The sequence below is a fragment of the Acanthopagrus latus genome, chromosome 17, assembly GCF_904848185.1.
Source record: "Acanthopagrus latus isolate v.2019 chromosome 17, fAcaLat1.1, whole genome shotgun sequence".
NCBI classification, from domain to species: domain Eukaryota; kingdom Metazoa; phylum Chordata; class Actinopteri; order Spariformes; family Sparidae; genus Acanthopagrus; species Acanthopagrus latus.
The window spans coordinates 9439104-9463467 of NC_051055.1; the positions used below are offsets into that span (position 1 = coordinate 9439104).

Below are 24364 nucleotides of genomic sequence, written 5' to 3' on the forward strand. Positions count from 1 at the left end.
CTTAAGTGTTAAGTGCTTGCTCCTGGCTTCACGTGCCTATTTTGGCATCCAAACATGACTGATACTCGGAGCCACTGTTGCTTCTATTAATGAAAATACTTAAAACCTTTTTCTTATTTATTTATTTGGTCCTTGTTCACAATTAAACTGCCCTGCACTGTAAACATAAGTGGTTCTAGGCCAGCAAAGTGTTGTTGCCACTCTGGAATCATTTTTCCTTAAAATGGAAAGAACTGGTTCCAGAGTAGGCCCTGGGTCCAACCCAGCACCCTAAGGCCCGTAGTTGAAAAGAGATAAATGCCATTATCTCTCATTTTCTCCAAATCATTGAATTTTCAATTCACTATTTGTTAGGATAATAAACTACATTCATGGAAGTAAAAGGGTTAAATTGTATCATATATATTGAAACATGTTTTTCTATCTGTATTTTCCTTTTCCTTGCAGTTTGCTTTCTGCTCGTTCCTTTTAATGTAGACGAGTCCCAGTTGGACAATACGCTGATGACAGTACATTGATTGTGGCGTGGGAGGTCACTGGTTCAAGTACCTGGTCAGTCAGGCTGATGGGGAACAGGCCGGTCACAGCCGTGAAGAGCGTGAATGAAACAGAAACTTGAAGCAGTCAAGGATATGAAGATTTGTTTCCATCTAATCCAGATGAACAGCTGACAGTAAGAATTGAGTTGATAATGTCTGAGAGATGGAGAGGCATCTGCTCGGGCTGCTTACTTCCATATCTGAGGCCACTTGTCATATCTAATACCACACGTTGTCAAAAGTATCAATTCGGTTGCGTAGTAATGAAAAAGCGGGTCTGTTTCTATTTTAGCAGCTCGCTTGACAGATTGAGAGGTGTTTAACGTCTCGTTTTGGCTTGTCAGGGTAAGGGGGGGTGGGGGCTTCACAACTTCATCTCCTCATCTTTCTTTTTCCACACACATACACAACGCACACACATGCTGACAGCAGGGCTCTGCTTCTGATAGACAGGGCCAAGCGGGAGACATTACACATACACAGAAAAACACACACACTCCCATACACAGACAAAAATGGTAAAAGAAACATCATTCATCCTTAATTCAAGAGGGAGAGCAGAAAGTAAGATGAGGGAGGCAGGAAGATAAAGTTTGACAGAAAAAAGGGATGTGAGCGAGAGACAGAGACAGACGGAATGAGTGAAAGCCATTTAACTCATTAGGGAAAGGGAGGATCTCGAGTTATATTTAACTTGAAATTTACTGTAATTAGTGGGGACTTTTTGCTTAAAAGCTTACAGGCCTCCATAGGGGTTGCAGGAGTCATCCTTTAAAATCAAGAATTAATTGCCTGCTATATCGCTCACTTTAGTCTGCTGGAAATTAGCTGAAATACTTGACAGTCAGGCCACAGGACAGGGAAACATATTTGAATTTAACTCTCTCTTTTGTAAAGATAAGTTTAGAATTAATATATTCACAACATGTGTTTTCTTCTTGACTAAAAAGCAGATTATGACCCGTAGTGCTGAATGCAGCCGTTTAACCTACCTCTCTTTACGCTGTCCAACTCCATGTTTTCCCAGCAGGTGGGTGCTGAGGTGTTTCTTCATCACAAAGGCCCATCTACACAACACACAAAAAACACGAGACAGTATGAGACATACATTTTGTGGTAGAGTTGGTGCCGTGTAACTTTACAAGAGAGAAAAAAAACAACCAACCAACAAGCGAACACACGGATATGAGCAATAACATAATCAGATGTAGTTACTAAGAGAACAAAAGCTTCTTAAAGCATTCGAAAATACATTCTTGCATGAGGAGCAATTGAATGCACCACCAAACTTTTTGTGTCTCAAACTCAGCAGATAAGAGAGATTTACAGGTAGTATCCTTAATTTAAAATAATTCAAACCAAAACACTTCAGAGACTCTCAGCCTAGCTTCCTGTGACAGAACTACTGTGGTGCAAGCATTTACCCACCAGCATGGTGGATAGCCTTCAGAGATTTTCTCCAGTTTGTCTGGTTTGAGTGAGACAATTGTGATTTCTTGACATTAGATAAAATTCTGAAGTAGGAGCAGCGGCAATTTTGCAGTGGTGGGCTGTCGCTATAAAATGTATTCAATGGAAACACAATGGAGACAGCCTCTGCAATCATGTAGTGAAGAGGACATTTGCTGTTTGTCGCTGTTTCTAACATTGAGCTATGAAACAGGAAAAGATGCTGTGTAAAAGACACTGTGTCCTTATTTTGGTCATTCCTCTTTATTTAACTTTTTTTGTTTCGTTTTTGGAGTATGTCCCACTGCTTGACACTTTCGAACACAAACCCATGGTTCTTGATTTTTTCCGAGGAAACCCAATATGACGTGTAGTTTTATATATAATCTGCCATAGACAGGTCTTTGGGTGGAAAACTGTTGTTCTGTTAATTGAGAACAGACCAGGAAAACGTACAAAAAAAAAATGTATATCCAAGCTTTGTACCACAAGAGGATTTTAACATTTGAGAATGTTTGTTTTATAGGCACCTTTTTGGTTCCGGCAGTAGAAAGAGAATCTGGGCAAAGTGCTCCACATGTTGTACATCAATGTGTCAAACAAATACGTACACACGTGCAAGGATTCAAATGTATCTACAGTGCATGCAGTAACACGCACACACAGTCAAAAAATACTGTGGTACCACAACTTGACAGTGACCACAATGTCCTGACTCTGTCGAGGGCCCTGAGTTTACCGTGTCTCCTAAACAGCATGTGAAAACATAATGAACAGATGACAGGACTAACTACTCTGACATCCAAGCTGCTTCACCAGTATTTTCATCCCCTGGCCTTTTCATTTAGCACCCATCACTTCCCATTATTGTGCAACTGAGAGACAATGACCACATCTGAGAGCAGCGGATGGAGCTACATGAAAGAGGCCGAGGGAGTTGAACCGACAGTCATGTGGTTGGCACCGTCGCTGCGCACACTCGGCTGTCACTCCTCCCATTTCTTCTTCTTCCTCTTCTCCTGGAGGTTTTCACTTATTTTCTTTTTTCTTCCAAGTAGATCATTATTCTGTTTTCTCTAAGGGCGAAGCCTGTTTGTGCCTCTCCGAAGCTTTCCTTCTAACTTTAGGAGTCAGTCTTTCAGAAAGCGAAAGCATAATTATTTCACCATTTATGTCGCTGTGTCAGCCGTCTGGACACACACACACGCACACAGCGGCTGTGTCCTCCATCCCATCATGGCCCCAGAGTCCCGTCCGTCATGAAGGCCCCTGAGGCCGACGCTAACTAAGACCACCATATAAATATTCAAACAAGCTCCGCAGTTTTGCCTCGCTATCATCACTCTACATTTTCTCAATCCTCTCTAACTCAATCCATCCACCCGTCCAGAATGTTGCCTTGGAGTTAAACTGGAAGCGAGCGTATGACTAAATCTTGTATACTCCAATCAGGGGGAATGGCAAGATCAAAATGCTGAGCTTCTCTGGCCCACTGGAAGTGCTTCTGACTGACGGCATCATCTATAAATAAACAAACAGCATAATTAAGACGTTTCAGAGAGGGTGGGGTGGGTGGGGGCTTGGGGGGGGATGGGTGAAAGAATTAATCGATATATTTGAGAGAAAAGCACAGCCTTGGAACTCTTCACACGTGCTTGTTTAAGTCGTCGTGTTTAGACGTGGGGAAAAAAAGAGCTTGCAAACATTTCTGTTAATTATGTATTACAGCTGTCCTTCATAAACCTAATTACAGAGTGCTGAAAGGCAACAGGGGCAATTTGCATATGCGCATGAAAGACAAGACATATGCAAAATATGATTTTAATTAGCATTCTTTGATAGCGAGGGGTACAAATCAAACTGGCATGTTGTGAGATTCTCATCTCGCCCATTTTTTACTGGATTATTCCGCGAGTGGCACGAGTGCAAGATGGGTAATGCCCTGTGGAGGCACCTGGCACAGTCTGCACGCACGCACACACACACACACACGCACATAAATGGGTGTTAATATTCACAGAAATGCACAATAACAACACACACAACTGCAAATAACCGTGCACAAATGGAAAAATATGAATACCCATTATGCACACAAATGGTGATGATAACACATTCACAATTAGCTATTCACCATATGATTATCTAATACACCCAAACTACTATCCCTGATAATGTGGAGATAAAAAGCAAGCAGCATTCACACACACACACACACACACACACACACACATACACACACACACACTACATATTAATACAAATTCAGACAGATGACAGTCCTTGTTCACAAAAACAGACATCCACAAGTATCCGATTTCTCATGCATACAGACACAGACACACACACACACACACACACACACACACACACCAACACACAGAAATATCCCATATCTAAATGTTAAAGGGGCAAATCCATTTGTTTAAGGCAGTGTGTAATCAGCCCCCTGCCCTTGGTGTGTGTGCATCCTCTGCCATCCAGGTCAAGGCCTCAGCTTGTCGTCCTGCTGCCTTGGGCTGCATCATCAGCCCGAACCATCAGCCTTGATGGTTATTGTAACAAAGGGATACTTTAATATGCCATTCATCCATATCAATTCTCTTCCCCCCCATGAATTGAACTAATAAGGCTGTGCCTCTGCCCTCCAGGGAGGCTCATAATATCCATTGCAGATATGAAAAAAAAAAAAAAAGAAAGGAAAAAGAAAGACGGAGGCTCTGGTGTTTCACGTTCGACTTTCCCTTCAGACTAATCGGCGCGCCACAGCTCGTTAGGTCCGTGACGTGCCGGAGCTTTACCGATAAGCAGGGGAGACACGGCTCAATTACCCACAGTTACAATCTTTCTCTCTCTCTTCCCTCCCGCCGCCTGATGATGAAGAGATAACATGTCAATATTTGATACAAACAACTTCATTTGCCTAATGGTGTTCCTGGATAGGCCCATCTACAGGTCCGGAAGGGATGGGAGATCTAAGAAAAAGCCTGGAGCAACACTCGGCTTACACGTACCGTAGCCCACCGCCCTTCAAATCACGCTCATCCATTCCCGAGAGCTGTACACAAGGCATGCTGGGATAGAGCCGGGTCAGACATGACATACTTTGCCAACTTTTGCTCAAGTTACTTTCATCTGGTTTCTTCAGGTTTTGACAACCTTGAAAAGTAAAATAGGAAATTTAGTTTCTGACATCTCGACATTAAAATTGTCGAATACCTGACAGCATCAAGTGCACAAATGGCATGGCTGAGAAATTCAGGCAGTTTCCATACACACCATATTATTAGGTTACATATTTTGCTAGTGCTTAAATACTCTAATATGGAAATCACTACCACAATTCATGTCTCTTACAGTTTTAACAAAAGACTGGAGAATGTCCATGGACAAATGAACAGATCTGTTCGATGTCACTTTTCATATTCATATCAGTGATAAGGCACATTAGGAATGTGCCTCATCATTATTTTAGATACTACATATACTACTGCAATGATTGACAAGAAGAAGCAGGTGGATAAAAGAGGTGCACATATTTTAGACATTTAAACAGCTGTGTTGTCATAACAATGGTTGCAGCAGACTAAAGTGAGGGAACAGTTGACCCAATTTCTTATCGTTTTTTTCTTTGAAAACAATTGAACATCTAAACGCTTCCTGCTGTGCGCAGCGACAAAGTGAACGCAACATAGGAAAAGCTATGAGGTGAAAAATTAAGCTGAAATCGAATAAACCTCTGTATTGTAATTGGTTGGAAGTTAAGTAAAAAACCATTACGAGGGAGCTACCAGATGTAGGAGCCACTCAACCCTCACTGGGTGAAGCCGCCGAAACCTGGGGAAGAACGGGGCTCTGCCCCATGAGAGGAAGATGAAAAGGGGGGGAGGTGGGGATGAGCTCGGAAGTTATGGGTCTATGCTTCAGCTCTTTTTGAGGGGAAGCACGCACACACACACACGCACACACACACACACACACACACACACACACACACACACAAATACACTCTCAGGTGGTCCGCTGGGCCCCAAAGAAATGAGTGTGTGCGGGCTCATCCAGCCGCCTGCGCCAGTCCTAATGATGGCCTCCACCTGCTGCTTTAATGTCACAGCTGGATCGCCCTCCATCCCTCACTGACTCTGACTGCCATCAGCAGCAGGTAGCTCCCCTCTGCATCCTCCTCCCTCCATCTCCTCTGCCATCTCAGCTTCCTCCATCTCCCATCACTTCCATCTTCTGTTTCTCCGGCCACTCGTATCAATATCACCTGCTCCAATCCATCTCTCACCCTATTTCTACTCTTGTATTACATTGCTTCACGAGGACCTCTTCATCCCATTTTCTTTCCATCCTTTGTTTCCCTTTATGTCTTTTCTTCAGTGGATTTATATAACCTCATCTTCTTCCACTTCCTCTTCTACAGGGCAAGTGACCAAAGAAGCAACAGGAGTGACAGGAAATGGGTTCTTAAATTAGAAACACTTGCGAGAACAGCGCCACTCACGTGTCAGTCAGTCATCATTCTCATTAAACTTTTGCAAAGGCGTCACAATTAATTTGTCAATGATCTATTGACAGAAGAAACACTACACATACATTAGCAAATTTAATATCTGAGGCTGCTGCACCCACGTACTATATTTACCACTGAAGAGGGAGAAGCATAGCATAAAAAGGAACATTCCACAATGCCACAACTAATTTAGTCTTCTGAGTAAACATAATGTGCTTCCTCCTTGTTTATTTTTTTATAAAGCCATCCTGGAGTAGCGGAAAAACCTGGAGGTAAGTTGACATGTCTAATCTCAGAAGGTTTGACAGGCAGGTGAACTGACAGAAGAACAGAAACCAACACTTGGCTGACAGCAACCCTGGAGCGCTGAGACAGCTGCCGACATGTCAGACAGACAGATAAACAGACAGGAACAAGAAGTGGAAAGATAAGACATTTATTGACAGACGGAGCGACTGCTCTCCCTGACAGAGAGACAGACAGACAGACGTCAGGAGCAGAGACTGAGGAAGGAGGGATTCTGCTGAGTCTACAGGCCCCAGTTTAATGGATGTTCTACAAACGGGCCTGTAGCAGTAGATGGGGTGAACTAAATGTGGTGTCAAATTTGCAGATGTGGAGATAGATGGTGATGGAAGGATGGAGAAAGAGAAGCCACAGGAGAGGAAGAAGGGAAATGAAGGAATATGAAAAATCATGATGGAGTAGCTAGATAAGCTGGAGTGAACGTGAACTGGGGAGGGAAGCAGAGGCAAATGCACTTTGTGCTGCTGTCGCTTTGTTTGACGGAAGCAGGAGGCGACTTGGCATCAATATTGCTTGGGCTTCTAAGAGATCCGCTTATGGAAACATCCCATAATGTAACAGATATTGGGGAGGAAAAAAAATAAATAAATAAAACATCCGAATTGATTTTGTTTTCGTGCCCGTGCCAGAGCGAAGCGAGCACTTGATCTATTCTAAGATGATCTTGATAAAAATAAAAGAGAGGCAAAGTGTTTCTCTGACGACTGATCAACGTCAAGTCCCTCAATGAAACAGACACCTCTCACTTATGATGCCGCCGCTCGTGCGTGCGCGTGTGTGCGCGTGTGTGTCCTCTAGTCTTAGAGGAGGTACATAAAAAGCTCACTTTGCCTCTCCGAAGGGGTTTTTGGATCATCTGCTGAGGCAGGTGATGGGGCTTGACGGATTGATTGAGGCGAAGTTCTCATCGACAGTGGCAGCGCCCCATAGAGTTCCCAGCTCCAGTGCACACTGTTCCATTAAAGGATCATTTAGAGGGAGAGCAAGTTCCACCTGCACTTATGCAGAGCACACCCTAATGTGAGATGAAACAGACATTTTCAAGCTACGCGAAAGGGAGGGAGGAAAGAGAAGGAAAAAAATATTATAATAATGAAAACTAAAATTTCAGTCCCTTCCCAACAGCGCATTTCCATCTTCAAGAGAACAGCGATTGATGAAGTAATCTATTATTGATATCATCATCATTATGCGCCCATAGCAGTTTCAGTGTTACGGAGCCCCCAGCTCCGAGCGTCATTGCACTGTTTGCAGATTATGCTACTCAGCATCATTATATTTTCTAATTAACTGCTTTAATTTGGGATTTAAATCCTAAGTGAGGGGAGAAAAACTTGAAAATGCTGAACAAGAAGGAATAATACTGTATTTGGTGTAAAGATGAAAGGAGAGGTGAATAAAGAACAAGGTACAGACAGCGACACAAGTGACTGTGGCACTTTTCAAAATAGACTTGTGGAAGGGGTCATAATGTGTGGAATCAGCCCAAACAGATTCACTTTTATGGATTTTAAAAAAAAAAAGAAAGAGAGACAACACTATCCGCGCTGAAGACGGGACATGTCTTGCGAAACATTTTAAATGAAATACATATAACATCCTAAAATACTGCTGCGCTGCTAGGAGGTGAGAAAGCCTCATTTTACACAACAAAAACAAAATGAATCAAAAATGCCGGTTGTTAAAGGCTGTTAGCTTCTCCTGCTAATGCATCTCTCTCTCTCTCCCTACCCTTCCCTTCCTCTCTGCAGTGCAGTTAAAGATATGAAAAATATATGGGCTTTTTTTTTTCCTTTCTCCCCCTCTCCTTTCCACCGCGCCGTGTTAAATCATTAAAGAGAAGTCCTGCTCATTATCTCTCTAAACAAAACTTCTCTTAAACCAAATAAATCACCGTTGCGCGGCGCAGCTAACAGCCGTGAAGGGATAAATTACAAAGCGCCTCACTGGCAGCGCTGGTATTTTAAAAAGCTTGCTGCACAATTTCTATGATGTGCAGTAATTTGTAATGCAGGTTTCCTTATGTTTATAAGGTCTCCTCAGGTGTGTGTGGTGTTCGCTGGGAGAGGAGGTGAAGGGTGGGGAGTGAGAAATAAGAAAAGAGCCTATTTGTGTTTTTTTTCCTGTACTTTCAATATTATTAAGCTTGTTTTGGCACTAAATCTATGCTCCAAGCAAAAATTATTATTCATTCCTGAATATAGTTTATAACGTTGATTAATAAGACAGCAAAACATGACTGTTACAAGGAGAGTCTGACTGCTAATAGGGCTCACGCTAAAGATTAATTTCATTATCGATTCATTTGCAGATTATTTTTACGTTTAATCATTTAGTTGGTAAAATGTCGAAACATTTGCGCAAAATGCTCTTGGAATTGCTTTGTTTCTCTTTGTTTACTATCATAAATAGCAAAGAAAAACAGCAGATCTTTACATTTCAGAAGCTGGAACCAGCAGATCAGACATCTATGCTTGGAACAATGACTAAAATGATTAATCGATTCAAAGCTGCACTATGTAGTTTTTGGGAGGAAATTTTAAACAGAAGTGAAACAGCTTCACTGGCTTGATTGATTTTTTTGTGCCTAGAGAAACTAAATAAACTTAAAGGACAACAGAATTTAATACTGATTTACTTGTTTGTTTATATTTGGTGGACCTTGCCAACTTTCTAGCTTCAAACAGTCTTCTGGGGAGATTGTATTATCACCCCATTCAAATTTAATTTATTGTACAGAATTACAGAGTGCCACTTTAACAATAGTCGCCGATTAGTTTTCTTTCCAGTCGCTTAACCGTCTGATCGTTGCAGCTCTAACTGCTGACATGTGAAAGCCTGCATTGAAACTGTTCGTCTAAAATGCTGCATTCAAACACCCCCATATTTTACGGTGATACATAAATTCAATTATTTATAGTTAGAAAAATCTGTTTCTGGCACTGTAGTATTCTTGGCAGGTTGGAAACGCTTCTGAAGTGGCTCTTAGACCATCACAGGACGCCACTGAAGGTCAAACTGATATAATGCGTTTAGAACGCTCCTTAAAGTAAAAGGTGTTTGCTTTCATTTCAAGACTCACACACTGATGTTACTGAAGCTGTTACATCAAACCCTGCCTCACTGGCCCAAAATGATTTCTTTAAAAGAATAAAAACCGAGCAAAGAGAGGTTGCTACATTATATCAGAGGTAGACAACAGCGCTGATGTCAGCACTATATTTTTAATCAGCCAGTCAAACTGATATATTGGTGTAACTGGACCCAGTTTTTTTTTTTTTCTTCCAGTTGACCACAGGCGTCATTAGAACAGGAAAACACGCCAGCAGGGCCTCATCCCCTGTTAAAGAGTCTAATTGAGGGGAAAGACAGCAGCTACCCCTCTCACCTCCGTCCCCACCTCTGCACCCTCAGTGCTCCTTCAGGGACCAGGAGCCGTGATGATCCACCCCCCCCCCCGACCTCTCTCCGGCCCCCAGTGGGCAGATTAAACTGTGGATAACAGGGCTCCACTTGGGTTCGTTTACAACAGCAAGCCTCCCCTGTGCCTCCTGGGGATGAAAACTAACAGTATCCCTGAGACCCCCCCACCCCTCCCCCCCACCCAACAAAAAAAAAAAGGAGGAAAAGCCCAAACATGATTTATTCAGTCTGTTTACTGTACACTCTATCCGCCTGTCCTCTGAGAACAAATTAAATGTACGAAAAAGAGAGTGAAGAAAGAGAGAAAGAAACAATGAGAAAGAGAGAGCGTTATCAAAATAAATGATTAAATCCCGGAAATAAAAATAAACACACAAAAATCTGGAGGCGTGGGGTGTGTTTAATTCACACAGGAGGTCCATAATAACAGGCTTTGTTCCGGACACACACACACACACACACACACACACACACACACACACACACACACACACACACATTACCCTGTCTGCCAAGATTCATGACAGAGATCTATTTAAAATGACAAAATCAAACATAACCAAAACCAAAACCCCAAACGATGGCTCTGTAAAATTAGAACGGTAGGTTTTGGTAAATCAAAGAGCACCGGGTCACCGTGTTCAAACCTGAGCGACTGGAAGATGCTCACAATGAGGAGCGGGAGGTGAAGAGAGAGAAAACTGAAGAGAAACAAACAAAGAAGACAGCCTCTAATTTCGACCGCTGTTGTTTTGGCGAGTGGTCTCGCACGTTAAAAAGAACTGAGCCGACATGACAAGCGGAGAGTTGTGTTTCTCTCACTATAGTTTTGCTAAAGCAGATAATCCATAAAACATAAGGCCTCTGTATTGACGTTTTTCCTCAGCCAGCTGAGTGAAGGGCGTAGCTGGGATGTCAGGCCTGTCTGTCGGCCAGCTACCACTCTCATTATCCCCGCGCCTCTGTGAAGGGCAGCTAAGGTCACACTCCAGAGGAGCAAAATAAACCGCTGTGCTACTAATCTAATATTCAGCGATCCTATCAAAGAATGACTTATTAGGCTCAAAGAACCATAGCTGTCGATGAAGAGGAAAGATTGGACGAAGTGGAAGTTCACACTCTCCGGGTAGGGAAAGTCAAACTGTAAATGTGACATCTGTCATTGAGAAGTAGTTTCTCAGTAAGTTTCCTGAGCAGTTCCTCAGCGAGGTGTCACAAATCAAATGAAACAATGGACTTTCTGGAGACTGAGAGTGCAGCTTAGCAATTTATACAATGCACCGTTCAAGTGGTATTATAGATGCTGTTGCCTCCTACTCAATGCTAGCGCACTTCTACACCTCTCAGAAAGTATGCATACACACACACACACACACACACACACACGCACACACACAAAGGATATCTTTGTTTGGCTATTGCTGCCGTTGTCTTGACACCCACCATCTGCCGCCCCGGCAACAGAGAAGAGTGAAGAGAAGAGTTTCTCTCTGGAAACTCGCCCTCCACCCCGCACGCAAATCCCACCCCAGCCCCGCCACGCACGCACCCCCATCGACAGAAAACACTCTGCGAGGTTTCACTCAAGCATGCGCTGGCCTCCCTCCCACCACTGACGCTCTCTGATGCTCCACAGGTTGAATCACCGCTCAATAAACAGCCAATTTCTACCTTTTGTAATGTCTTTTTTTAAGTCATCACTGAGACTTATAAAGTGGTATACAAACACAAAAGATTTACAGTACAAGCCGTCCAAACATTCCCTGTCTCCTTTTCTTTCTTTCTTTTTTTATCAAGAGCAAAGAAAGCCTTGTGAAAACTCAAAGCTCTCATTCAGCCGTTTAATAAAGCCCGTCTTATTGAAGAGTGTGAGAGTGTGGAGAGGTGGGGGTGGGGGGGGAGTAAATTGCAAAAGGTCCTCCTCAGTTGCAAGATGTATCACAGAGAGCGAGCACTCAAAAGTAAATGAATAAATAAATAAATAAGGTAAATAAAGTATGCTATGCAGATGAGGGTGACGGAGCTTCCATCTCGGCCTATTCTGCGATGCACTGGCCATTCATCACCTGCACATGCAAAGCGCCGGCTCCGGTCCTTAGCATATTCGCATATTCTAATGAAGGCTTGCATGCAAATGAGGACGACCTTTTCCTTTTGGCTTTCCTTTTCTTTTTTTTTTCCTCTCCCCTCCCCTCCTTCTTTTTCTTTACAACTTTACATTAACAGGAGGGGAGTGGAGAGTGGTGGCTGTAATGGCTATTAGAGCGACAGGCTGAGTACGTGACGTTGTGATCTAAACTCAGGGACGCTGTAATTAGGCTAATCTATTACCAGACGGCGGCTGTCAAAGATCTTTATGGCAAAGGACGGACTTGTCAGATGCTTTTATTTATTAAAAGTGGCGCTAGATTTTTCTGCAGGGATGGTCAAGTGAGATCCCGAGGAAAAATGTAGTCGCGCAGTGACATGGGCTCAGACACGTATAACACGTCCAACAGAGGCACCCATGGGACCTTGGCGCTGCCCCTGGACCTTTGAGGTGCTACATGTTGTGCAACCTAATATTGGCTGAGGGTGTCCAGCCCTGTGTCATGCAAATGCACTCATATGGGCTTCAACATGAATCAAATATTGTCCAATTAGGCTGAAGATGATACAACCTCTTTTTAAAGGTAATGATTTATGTTGTGCATATCAGCAAATATGAAAACATTTTGGTTTTAAAAACACAGTGCAGATAACACTTTACTTACTCTAAGACAATACAGTTTATTGTTAAACTATAAAAGATCCTGCCACCTTTACAAGTTGTTGCATGTGTTTGATACAAAACACAACAGATCCTAACGTCTCACTTCCTCATGTTGGTATCAGCCACAAAGACGGCACATCAGCCAAGCGTCTAGAGAAAAACCTTCCCTTTTCTCTTCTATTTGTATGAATTCTTAATAAACATGAGCACGAAATATGATAAAGAAGTGATGCACAGTTTTTAAAAAAAAATCCCATATCTGTTACACTTAAAGTCCGGCTGTCTGTCCTTACATCCCCGAGCCAGGTCTCTTGTCTCTCTCTCTCTCTCTCTCTCTCTCTCTCTCTGTCGCCAGTGACCAGTGGAGGGGAGGGGAGTCCAGCCGTCAGCCAGCCTCTCCTCTCCTGTCCACCGGGCAGGGTCCTGCGCTGTCGGCGGGGAGGCGGGAGAAAGTTATGCCTCCTTACTGTGACTTTGAACTTTCTCAGATGAGGCATAAATATTGAAATATTGAAATGAAAGATGCGGCGGGCGCAGAGGGGATGGGGAGGGAGGGAGGGAGGGAGGTGGAGGGTGGGGGGCGGGGAGGAAGGAGGGAAGGGAGAGAGGATAGACGGATTGGGGGGGAAGAAGAGACAGGAGGCCCACTGAGAGAAGAGACAAGGCCCTCACCCCTCTGCCAGGCTGCATTCTAGCAGGCCGACAGTTATGGATAGGAAACATTACTGCTGCTGGTAATTAAAGCAAAAACTAATACTGTCTCTTGGATGAGGGGGTTTCATAGTGAGCATCCATTTGTCACTGCTGCACACTCGCCAAGGCCAGATTAAATCACACACATATTTAGTCCTGCTGTGCACTGAGGCTCTCTATCTATCTATCTATCTATCTATCTATCTATCTATCTATCTATCTATCTATCTATCTATCTATCTATCATTTTAACTCTTCTTCTAAAAAAGTAAATAAAGATAGTGATAAACAAATGGAAACATGATTGCCAGCTTCAATCCAAAACACTGGTATCAGCTTTCAAAAACACATGTAGGTCAGCTCCTACTAAAGACTCCTCAGTGAGGCAGTAAGTGACTGACTGAGTGAGTGACTCCAGAGTGGCAGTGAAAAGGCCACTGGCTGATGGGGGGGGTGGGGGGAGTCGTAGGCAAAGACGAGGACAGGGTGGGGAGGGGTGCCGTGTCACCAGACGGAGGGGATCGGTGACACTGAGCGTGTCACAGGGTGACGGCTGCACTCTGCTAGGACCAGCAGCCCCTCCAGCGCTGTCAGAGGAACCAGCAGCTCCAGATACTGACACTAGCAGCCACACTGACAGGCCAAACATGACTCGTCTCTGTTCGCGCCACAGACGAGGCCTGACGGCGCGCAGAGACACCACGAGAAAAGAGGGATGGAGGAAGATTAGAATAAATGCAAACTGAATCTGTGTCTCCTGGACTGGACAAACGGGACACAGCAGTGTGTGGGCCTTAAGGGAAGTCACTGTAGAGTTGATCGCAAAGGCAGCTCACGCAGTCATAGGTAAGAAAGAAGGAGAAGTGAATAAAAATGGTTTGCCCTCTGAGTTGATGGTTTAAGTTCTTGTTTTAACTGGAGAGATACCAATAAACACCTAAAAAACTTGTTTGATGAGTGGGAAAACGTGGCTTTATTTTCATTTGTTCTTTACTAAATTGAAAAAGTTCTCGCATGCTTTACTTTGTTATTTGACGTTGTAAAGTAGTAAAGCAAACCTTTAACATTAAAGCATGTTTGTTTCTGAGAATTTTTCTGTGTTGAAAGAAGCAACTGAACAAAAAAAAATAGGAAAAGCAAAAACATGCAAGGTACACTCAAAAAAAGTATTTTGGATTTTGTAACATCCAAAACAAGTTACTATGGAAACACCTAAAAAGCAGAGATGATCATAACAAGACAATTAAATGTTGAATATGGGTACTTTCTCCTGTGACCTCCTTAACAACCTTTGTAAAAGGAATGGTAGGATTGTACTATTTTCAACCCAATAATCCAAAGAGGAGAGGGTAAGTCACACCTGCTATTATATAAATTGCTCAGGTAAGTCAGATTCTCTCAGCAAAATGTAGTCCTAACCTTACTTTTTACGATTCACATCCTGGTTGACCTCATGAGGTTTCCCCATGGAGGAGGAGATGTCGGGAAGGAAAAACATTTTTAGCCTGTTTGGATCCGGCAAGAGACACAGCATGGGGGGAAGGTGGGAAGGAAAAGGAAGGACGACAATGATAAGATGTAGATGGAAATATGGTGATTTGAGGGGAAAAACATGAAGGGGGAGGGGGGGTAATGCCAAAAGGGGAGAGGGCAGAAAACAGAAAGGAGAGAGAAAGAGGGAGGAGATGCAGAGAGAGGGAGCGCAGCGGCGAGACTGATCGCTGTTGATCTTCACGATAAGCGCTCCCGACAACTTGTGACCAAAGTGGCGCTTCGACACTAATCGGCCGTGAAGGCTGACCTGCAGCGAGGCAGCGAAGTTCAGATCGCATAGAGCCGGCGCTGCAGCTCAGACGAGATGGACCCAGACAGGAGACATCCAGGCATCAAAACTCCCTGAGAAATTGCGACATGGCTTCAGTGCACTGTGAGAAGAACATAAGGGGGGGGTGGGGGGGGAGCAAGCAGTGATACTCGATGCTCTTGGCAGTCGAGGCAGACTTATCTGGCTTAAGATGAAAAGAGAAGGACAGAGGCAAAGGAGAGTAGAGTGAGAGAGTCAAGGGAAGTGTCTAGGGGAGGAGAGGAGGATGGCAAAATATGAGCAGAGTTTAAAAAAAATAGAAAGATCAATTTTATTGACAACTATCTGTGAGCCGGACTGAGCTGAATTGGAGACTGACCTTGAACTGTGTGTGTTCAACCTCTGCAAGGCATTAAGGGATGTGTGTGCAAACTACACCAACAGGTCCTAATAGTCTCATGAGCGAAGAGTAAACGGGTTAGAGGTATGAAGGAAGATCTGGGCACGAAGTAAACTGCTGCATGTGCACAACATAGCCGCGTTCACAGTGGTTTTCTGTTTTGCTGCTTTCCTTTGTCTTACATGACGGTGTAGTGAATGTCCTTGGGACTTGAACCGTCGGCTGGACAAAATGAGTCATTTGTAGATGTGACTTTGTGCTCCGGGAATCTATGATGGGTATTTCTCGTGAATTTCTTAGATTTTATAGACAATGCAATTAATCGTTAATTGGAATAATTTGGAGATAAGTTTGCCTTTTGTTTTTTACTTGTGTAAAAACCAAGAAGGGTAAGGAAAGAAAAGCAGAGGATCATTTACCTCATCAGACTACATCCTGACGATATTGCACTTGTTTTAATGAGTCTTAATAAACAGCAATATAAATTAGACCCAACGTTTTTAAAATTAGCACTGACTGGACGATGTTCAAGCGCTGCTTCAACAGAAACAGATGAAACAGAATAAGCCAGTCAGTGGCCTTAACTTACTAAGGGCCTCACATCACATGCCGATTACACACATTCACATGAAGATTATAGCGTGTGTCAGTCACCGTTTTTTCCAGTGTGAAAGGGATAAAAATAGAGTGGCAAAAATATCACAATCAAGAATTATTAGTTAAAATATCTGTAGGGCTCATTTTCAACTGTTCTGTCAAAGTGCCTTAGGTGAACTCAAAACGTATTTCCCATTAAAACACCTTGAATCACCTGCAAATGATCCACTAAAGGACAGCCTGAACAGCTACAAAGTGCAGAAAAACTCAGTCAGACTGTCAGCCAGTCAGTTTTAAATCATCAGAAAATGCCGCTCTGAATCGACTCCATACTTTTTGTCACGTGCCTGTCTTTAAACGAAACAGATATTCAGACATGTTCAGACATTCTTAGATAAATGTTTTCACTCTCACTCAGAGCGGGTTGTCATTTGTTGCCAAGGCGCTGCCGCCACGACAGTACAGAGGAGGAAACATGAGGCTATATTTTAATAAGTAGGGAACGCGCTGTTTATTCAGTCATTAATGACTACTGGCTCCCACTTAAGGCGCCACATGCAAAAAAAAAACTGTGTCCATTGTGTAAAAATACATGGGATCTAATCATTTCTGGCACCATAAATCATCTGTGGCTGTGTCCCTTTAGGACAATTTACGGCAAGTAAACATGAGCTGGGTGGAGAGTGGGGGTGGTGGAGATTGTATGTGCAAGACGGAGTGTATCCACATATGTGTGTGTCAATATTTCATACCAGCACTAGGAGTTGTGCACGTATCCAGAGAAGACAGCATAGTATATATGAGAAACAGTTTCATAAAATGATGAGGTCAAAAAAAAAAAAAAAAAAACAGGAAACAATTTAAACCAGAGTCACACTCAACTGAAGATCTCAGATGAACCTGGCGATAGCTCTTCTGATTACAATTATTTGTCAATAAGTTTTAATAATGGCAGCTAAGTTCAAGCCAACCACCACGACAGTAGTGAGGATGTTAGTATATTCTTCACATTAACTTGCATGGTTTGGTTAAATTGGAGACAGAAGCAGGGATTCTAGAAATATTCCTTTATTGATCTGTTGTGGGAAGATGCTATCTCTTTACATGAGGAGCAGACCACTGGAGCCAGAACACACACACACACACACACACACACACACACACACACACACACACACACACACACACAGAAACCCATGTACAGACACACCTAAACAGTATTACTACAAACATATGACACGATGAGTGTATGCTATCATCTGCAAAAACAAAAACATACACTATGCATTCAAAAACCTGCCCACAAACCGCACACACACACACGAACACACACACATACACGCCCATGTGCGCGCACGCATGCACACACACACGCATACAGTAAACGCCCTCAGAAATAAAGCTTACCAAGTACAAATACAGTGGTCTCAAGACACAAATACCATTCTGTGCAATTACAAACCAGCCAAAACACTGTTTACTTATTTATTGATGAGGTTAATTGCTCGTTAAAATTGCACACAGATTGTTTTGCACAAACTGCATAAACATTTCATGTTCTGTCTAAAGCAAGAAAGTTTGGGGAGAAACGGAAAGCAAAAAATTTTTATTTATATATAAATAAAATAAAAAATTCACACTCCTCTCTTCACTAAACACATGTACACATCTTGAATTCTTCACCACAACAAATTGCTTATACTTATATGAGATGCTGTAAAATTAGTTATTTTAAAAAAGGACTGGGAGAGCAGTTGTTTTTTTTTTAAACGAACACACCAAAAGGACTGTCTGAGAGCGAGAGACACGCAGTACAGCGCACGCTATTAGTTCTGACTGCTCGAACTTCCCATTCCTGTACTTACAGTATACCGCAAATAGGACCATCACTTTTCATTACCTGCTGTTTCCAGCAGAGCTTCACTCTATCATTGCCACGGCATGCTAATGTAAAGCAGGCTACTGTCATGTAAATTAAACTGTTTGTTTTGTTTGCCTTCCCTCCTTCGGCTGATTGTCAGAGCGACTTGCCAGGAGCAGCAGGTGTGTTTGTTTGTTTGTGTAGGAGTGCACCGGTGTGCCGGGTTCGCTGTTTGTGTGCCGCGGCTGCTGCTGCTGCTGCTGCTGCTGCTGCTGCTGCTTTATGCACGCAGACTCCGGCTGCACAGCAACAAGTGAGCTCGCAAATGCGTGTGTGTGTGTGTGTGTGTGTGTGTGTGTGTGTGTGTGTGTGTGTGTGTAATCTGAAACACAGAAACGACACACCGCACACAAACCTCCCAGTCAACCAGATGTGCTCCTGACCCTGAGCTCAGCCACTGAAATGCAAAGTCGGATGCCTACTTGGCGCTCTTCCCCCCGGCGCAGGTACAACCAACTGTCACAAACAATGGGGGAATATGCATACCGTGGGCTAGGTTTTGCTACAACATGCTCTCAATGTAAATCATATTTCACAGGTTTCCAAGAGACAAGCCAGTCAGCCTCGGAGTCAGCCACCCAGCCAGTCACCCAGTCAGCCAGCCAGCGCAGCGCTCTGCTGCATCTGCAAGGCTACTGCCACTGGGTAATTGACAGTGCATGTAAAAAAATAAATAAATAAATAAATAAAAACAACAAGCGACCCTGTTTACAGCGCTGCCTTTAAATATGGAAACGTGTCCCCTGTTCATTTGTAGACACAGTGAAATATCAAATGGCACCAGAGAGAAATGAGAAGCCTTCATGATTCCTCATTACGAGACAGATGACAATGACTCCTGTATCTAATTAGACAGAAGGCTTTCTTGAGCGTCGACTGACACGCGTTAACTAGATAAACAACTCTTCTGCATCTGTAACGAGTGTCGTAGGAAGCTACAATTTTCCTTACAACAGAGCAGGCCAGCAGCTTTGAAACTCTTTGTGCGTAGCTGTATGGGTGATATGTTAACCAAAGAGATTTTTACACCTAGTCAGTTCACAGGAGATATTTTAAAGCATGGAAGAAATCCTTATTAGTTTAGTCAAAACAGAGCACAGTATCTGGACCAAGACCCTGGTGAGCGGAGGTTTCTGATTAGTTTTTTAAACTCTTAACTCTACACTTTTAATTAAACTTTAATTCAACCAGCACGAGCATTGTGCATTATAGTCTGAACTGTGGGTAGGGACAGGAGGATATGAGATTTTATTGCGGACCAGGATAAAAACACTCAGGATGAGTTTATTGTGATAAATTCCCATTATTAGGATGATTGTGAATCGGGATAATTGTGAATATCCTTTCTCAAGTGACCTGGAAAAAGCTTGATAGCGTCCAGTCCTGTACTGCTTTCCGAATCTATTTTGAACTGCCACATGGGCGAACCTTAACAGTCATTATAAAATTGTTGTTGTACCCACAAAGAAAGTTAGATCGGATGTGAGTAGATACTATGGTTTCCAAACTAAAGAAAAGGGAAATAAGATGCCCATTCGTTATTCATCATTTATTTATACAAGGGGGACAGCATGATTTATGATTACCTTATCACCATAACATTTTTTTGTTAACAGTTTTAAGCAAATTTTGATCAGAACCCATCCCATGCCAATCAGTGGGTAACCAGTTAAACTAAAGGCTTTATTCCCATATAAATTAAGAAACTGATTGCATGTACGTTACATGGCATTTCTGTAGGCATTAATCTTATATCACATAGGCATTAATCATTAATCATATATCTGGCTTAATTGTATGTCCCATAGTTCCACTTGGCAAGTGTAAAAGTAATTCAAAGCTTTTTATCACTTCAGACTATTAAATACATATATTTGCATCATTAAAACATTTTAGACCCAAACAAACACGGTGTGAAACAATACCACAAATAATTGAATTAAACTAATTATTATGGAATAATATTCGATCATTCTTGAACTGTATTAAGAGGCTCTGAATGCAATGTATTCTTATTTCATTACATATATTTTATTTCAAAAAGCACTTCTCCAAAGTCCTGACAGGTGGTGTTTCATCAGTAACTGCTCCCTCACCTTTCAGCCAGTTACAAACTAGCTTTCAGAAGCTCAACAACTGCCATCAAATTTAGCTTATTGGCTCCCGTTAGCTAAAGCAAAAACCATGTCAAAGTAAGTTTGACTCAAACAAGTTGCTGCAGCCAAAAACAAGAAAAAACATGTTAATACAATAACTAACCTCTTATTTTCATTTAGCTTGACAAAGACACACATGCTAACTACCCAACAAAACAGCTACCTAGCTATCCTGGCTCAAGGCCTTAGCTACTCTGCGTTAATGGAGCTAGCTTGTTAGCATGATGCTGACCTTGGTAAAGGAACATACAATGCCTGAGATGAGGGGGCAATGACGAATTTAATGTCACTGAAAAGTGAAGACGACAAAGTGTCACTGGAAAAAGTAAGTCTTGAAATAAAAACAGACTTTTGAAAAAGTTAATTTTGGAACAGAAATGTCTCTAATGAAAATAAACGTCGGTATAAAAACAGGAGTGACAGGATTTATCTGTGTCCTTTGACCACGCGCATTCTGTCCTGCACATTAGTTGCTAAAAAGGGAGCGCGAGGTAAGAGTATTTTCATTTCCACAAAGTAATTTAATCCATGTAAATCCAAACAGCTGCTGAAGAGCACTCACAGGTTTTAAGCACATTCAACAGTTATGCCTCTTCCACACAGCTTTGTGAGAGTGGATGACAACAATCAAAAGACAGAAGTGTTTAGACAAAAGCTATGGAAAAAGTCTTGCATTTTGACTTCAAGTAACGGTAACTGCACACACACACACACACACACACAGTGCCAGCTATGTCCACCAACAACAGGCCCTGTCTGTCAGAGAATGTTACTCGTCATACCTTATCCTAGTGTTTGGCTGTCTCTGTCCCCAAAACAAAACAACAGCATGCTATAGCAACGTCAACGTGATCCCGTGACAGATCTGAAGCAACACAAACGCGGCAGAACTTAAAGTAAATTAGCCCTGCGTGATGGGTTGACCACGTCCGTCACTGCGAATCGCTCAGTTCTCCTCTAAAGCAAAGCAGATGCCATCGGAGGAGGCGCTGTGAATGGGACACTTCATACCATGATGATAAAAACAACAGAGGGCTTTTTATATAGACAGAAAAGTATGTGTTTGGGCCCAGTTTTAAGATGAGCGATCCAATTTGGTGTCTAGTGGATTACACACTGACAGCAGCTGTGAGACCGGAATGACCTTTCCACATGTAATATCGTGTAATGTGACCAGAACTCTGGTGATACGCGCTTAAAAAAACAAAACAGCGTAGACTCTTAACTTCAGGACACAAATACATTAAAGTATATATTATAGTTAGATGGAAGTTTTCGCCCTGATGTGATCTGATCTGAAAAACATTAAAAAATAAATTCTGAATGTATAATACAATTTTTATTGATGCTGGAGATTGTTTGACTTATGATGACAACTGACTAAGGTCATAGCTCACCCACCCTTCTCTGAGTTTATTGAATGTAACTCAGAGTGCAAGTCACATTTCAATTTCAGCCCTCCATACCCTCCAAAAATCACTTAGTTGAATCTTGGCAAAATGCTGAAGCAAAAATCTACTCTCAGTCCATGTATGTGTCTATGAGGATAACATTCCACTGATGGTCACGTCCAGAGAAAGAAAAAAGAAAAGAACAAACATTTGGGAAAACGTGGCTGCAGGCTTATTTGTACTGAAATTCAAGATGCAAAACAGAGAACTGATTTCTCCATGAGAAGAGGGGAAAATGAGAGGTTCAGTTTGAAAGAAAATAAAGAACATGATAACTAATGTGTCACAGCAATCATGTTATTCATTTCAAAATGAAATTCTTTGAAAGGGGAGACGAAACGGGCTCACACAGCACCGTGAACTTTTCTTCTGGGGGACATTAGTTAGCGTTGCGCGAGCAAAACCAGTCTCGGAAAGAAATGGAAAATTAATAAATAAATAAAACGTCTTGTCGAGGAAGGCTGCTACTAATAACTGTGTCACTTCTGCAGCAGGGCTAATGGTGAAATAATACAAAGACACAGATTTAAGTTGCTAACAAAACATGAGATCGGGTAAGAAAGGTAGAGAAAAAAAATGACAGAAAAGGAATTACTTCCAAACTTGTGTGTATGTATGTGCGCTTGTGCGTACGTGCGTGTGTGTGCGTGCGTGCGTGTGGCCATACTGGCAATGTTGGTTTTAGCCCCGTAACACACTCCCAGGACCACTTGTTCTTGCTGGTGTTAACCAGAGCCCAGGTCTGGGGCTAACTGGGAGGGTTTGATCTGGAAGTTTCCACTGACCCCGGGCTGCTTCTGTGTCGCTCTGCCCGCTTCATGCTAATGCCTGGCTGGGTGTCCCTCACCGTGGGCCGGCCTTAATGACTCTCAGGATGGAGGGGAGCAGCCAAAACAAGCCTCCTTGGTGGGTATCTTGTTAAATTAAAGACACGGGGGCCACTCAGGGAACGGTTTGCCAGTCTGTGAACTACTGAAGGACTGCAGCAGGAAAGTCGAGAAAAACAACTTGGCTGAATAAACAACAGCGGGAGCTCGACTCGAGGTGGGTTATCTGATACAAGCAGGCAAATGAATATGCAAAAACAATGGTGTCAATATCACAAAACAAACATATGTTTATTAGTTTGCAAAGCATGGAAGTTAGCAGACTGTGCAAGCCATCTTTTTTTTCTCTCATTTGTGAATATTTTAAACATGTATGTGACTGTGAGATATATGTGAGGTTAGATCGGTTAGTAACAATATGTGCGTGTGGGCAGGTGTGACTGTAGCTGAGCAGGTCGGTCAAGGATGTCCAATCTCCACTGGCGTGTTGGTAGGTGGAAAACAAAGTAGGGTGGGAGTGTGTACAATCATCCCTCTTCTCTCTCTCAAACACACACACACACACACACACACACACACACGCTGACGGACACACCAACCTGCACTCCGAAAACTACTCACACACACGGCGACACTCTTTGCCCCCATCTTCCTCCCTCCTCCATCTCTCTTATTCTAATCTCAAGCTAATCTTTTCTTATTCTTACCTCCCCAAACCGACTCATATTTCACCGCCCGTATCTTTACATTTTCTATTATCCGCCGCTGAAAAATGTGACCAATGGAGGCACTGTTTTGAAATAAAATATGAATCATCTTAGATAAAGATACGGTGGTTATTTATTTATTTATCTTGTCCTCTTTATTCTTTAATTCCCAGTTAGCCGTCGCTGGCCTGTGTTCGCTCTGTTTACCCTCCTCTTCCTTCTGTGTGTGAAATAAGTTATTCTTCTCCCAACCCGCTGACATTTCTGTCAGGACCGCAACTAATTTTTCTACATTTTTCCAGCTAAAATAAGGTTTTCTATAAAAAAAAAAAAAAAAAATGAAACAAGGTCTGCTGACCAGCTTGTGGTGTCTGATCAGATTGGGACACCCAGAATGTAATACAGTACAGGCATGCACACTCTCTCTCTCTCTCACACACACACACAAACACACACACACACATACATTCCTTGTATCTATAACTCTGCCAGATATATATAATAGAGAGAGAAATAGGAAATATGAAGCCTTCAGCCATGGCGCAGCGGCGTTACATATGAGGGGAGATCCCATCGGTCCAGCTCTGTATTTAGTATTTCTCGTGAGTAATCTCTTGTCATTTTATCACAAGAAATGAAATAATGGGGCAATCCTCTAATGAAAAATGAGGCTGCTGCTGTGGCACAGGAGAGACCGAGAGACAAAGAGGAAAGAAAAAGGTTCTGAATTTAAGGCTTTCAAGGATAGCGTCTTTCAGGCATGGAAAAATCTGCTAGGTGCGTGTCCTTAATTAGGCTAAAGTAAATACAGAGCTGGCATTAG

The 24364-nt window shown here is 42.6% G+C and overlaps 1 protein-coding gene across 3 annotated transcripts in view; it reads right to left on the reverse strand.

The window, feature by feature from the left end:
• The window catches only part of znf407 (zinc finger protein 407), a 159058-nt gene that overhangs the window by 89046 nt on the left and 45648 nt on the right, over positions 1–24364 (reverse strand). For all 3 annotated transcript variants that reach the window (XM_037074490.1, XM_037074489.1, XM_037074491.1), the window contains exon 5: positions 1532–1606. In XM_037074490.1, the coding sequence (XP_036930385.1) occupies positions 1532–1606 (75 nt within the window). The remainder of the gene's footprint in view (positions 1–1531; positions 1607–24364) is intronic.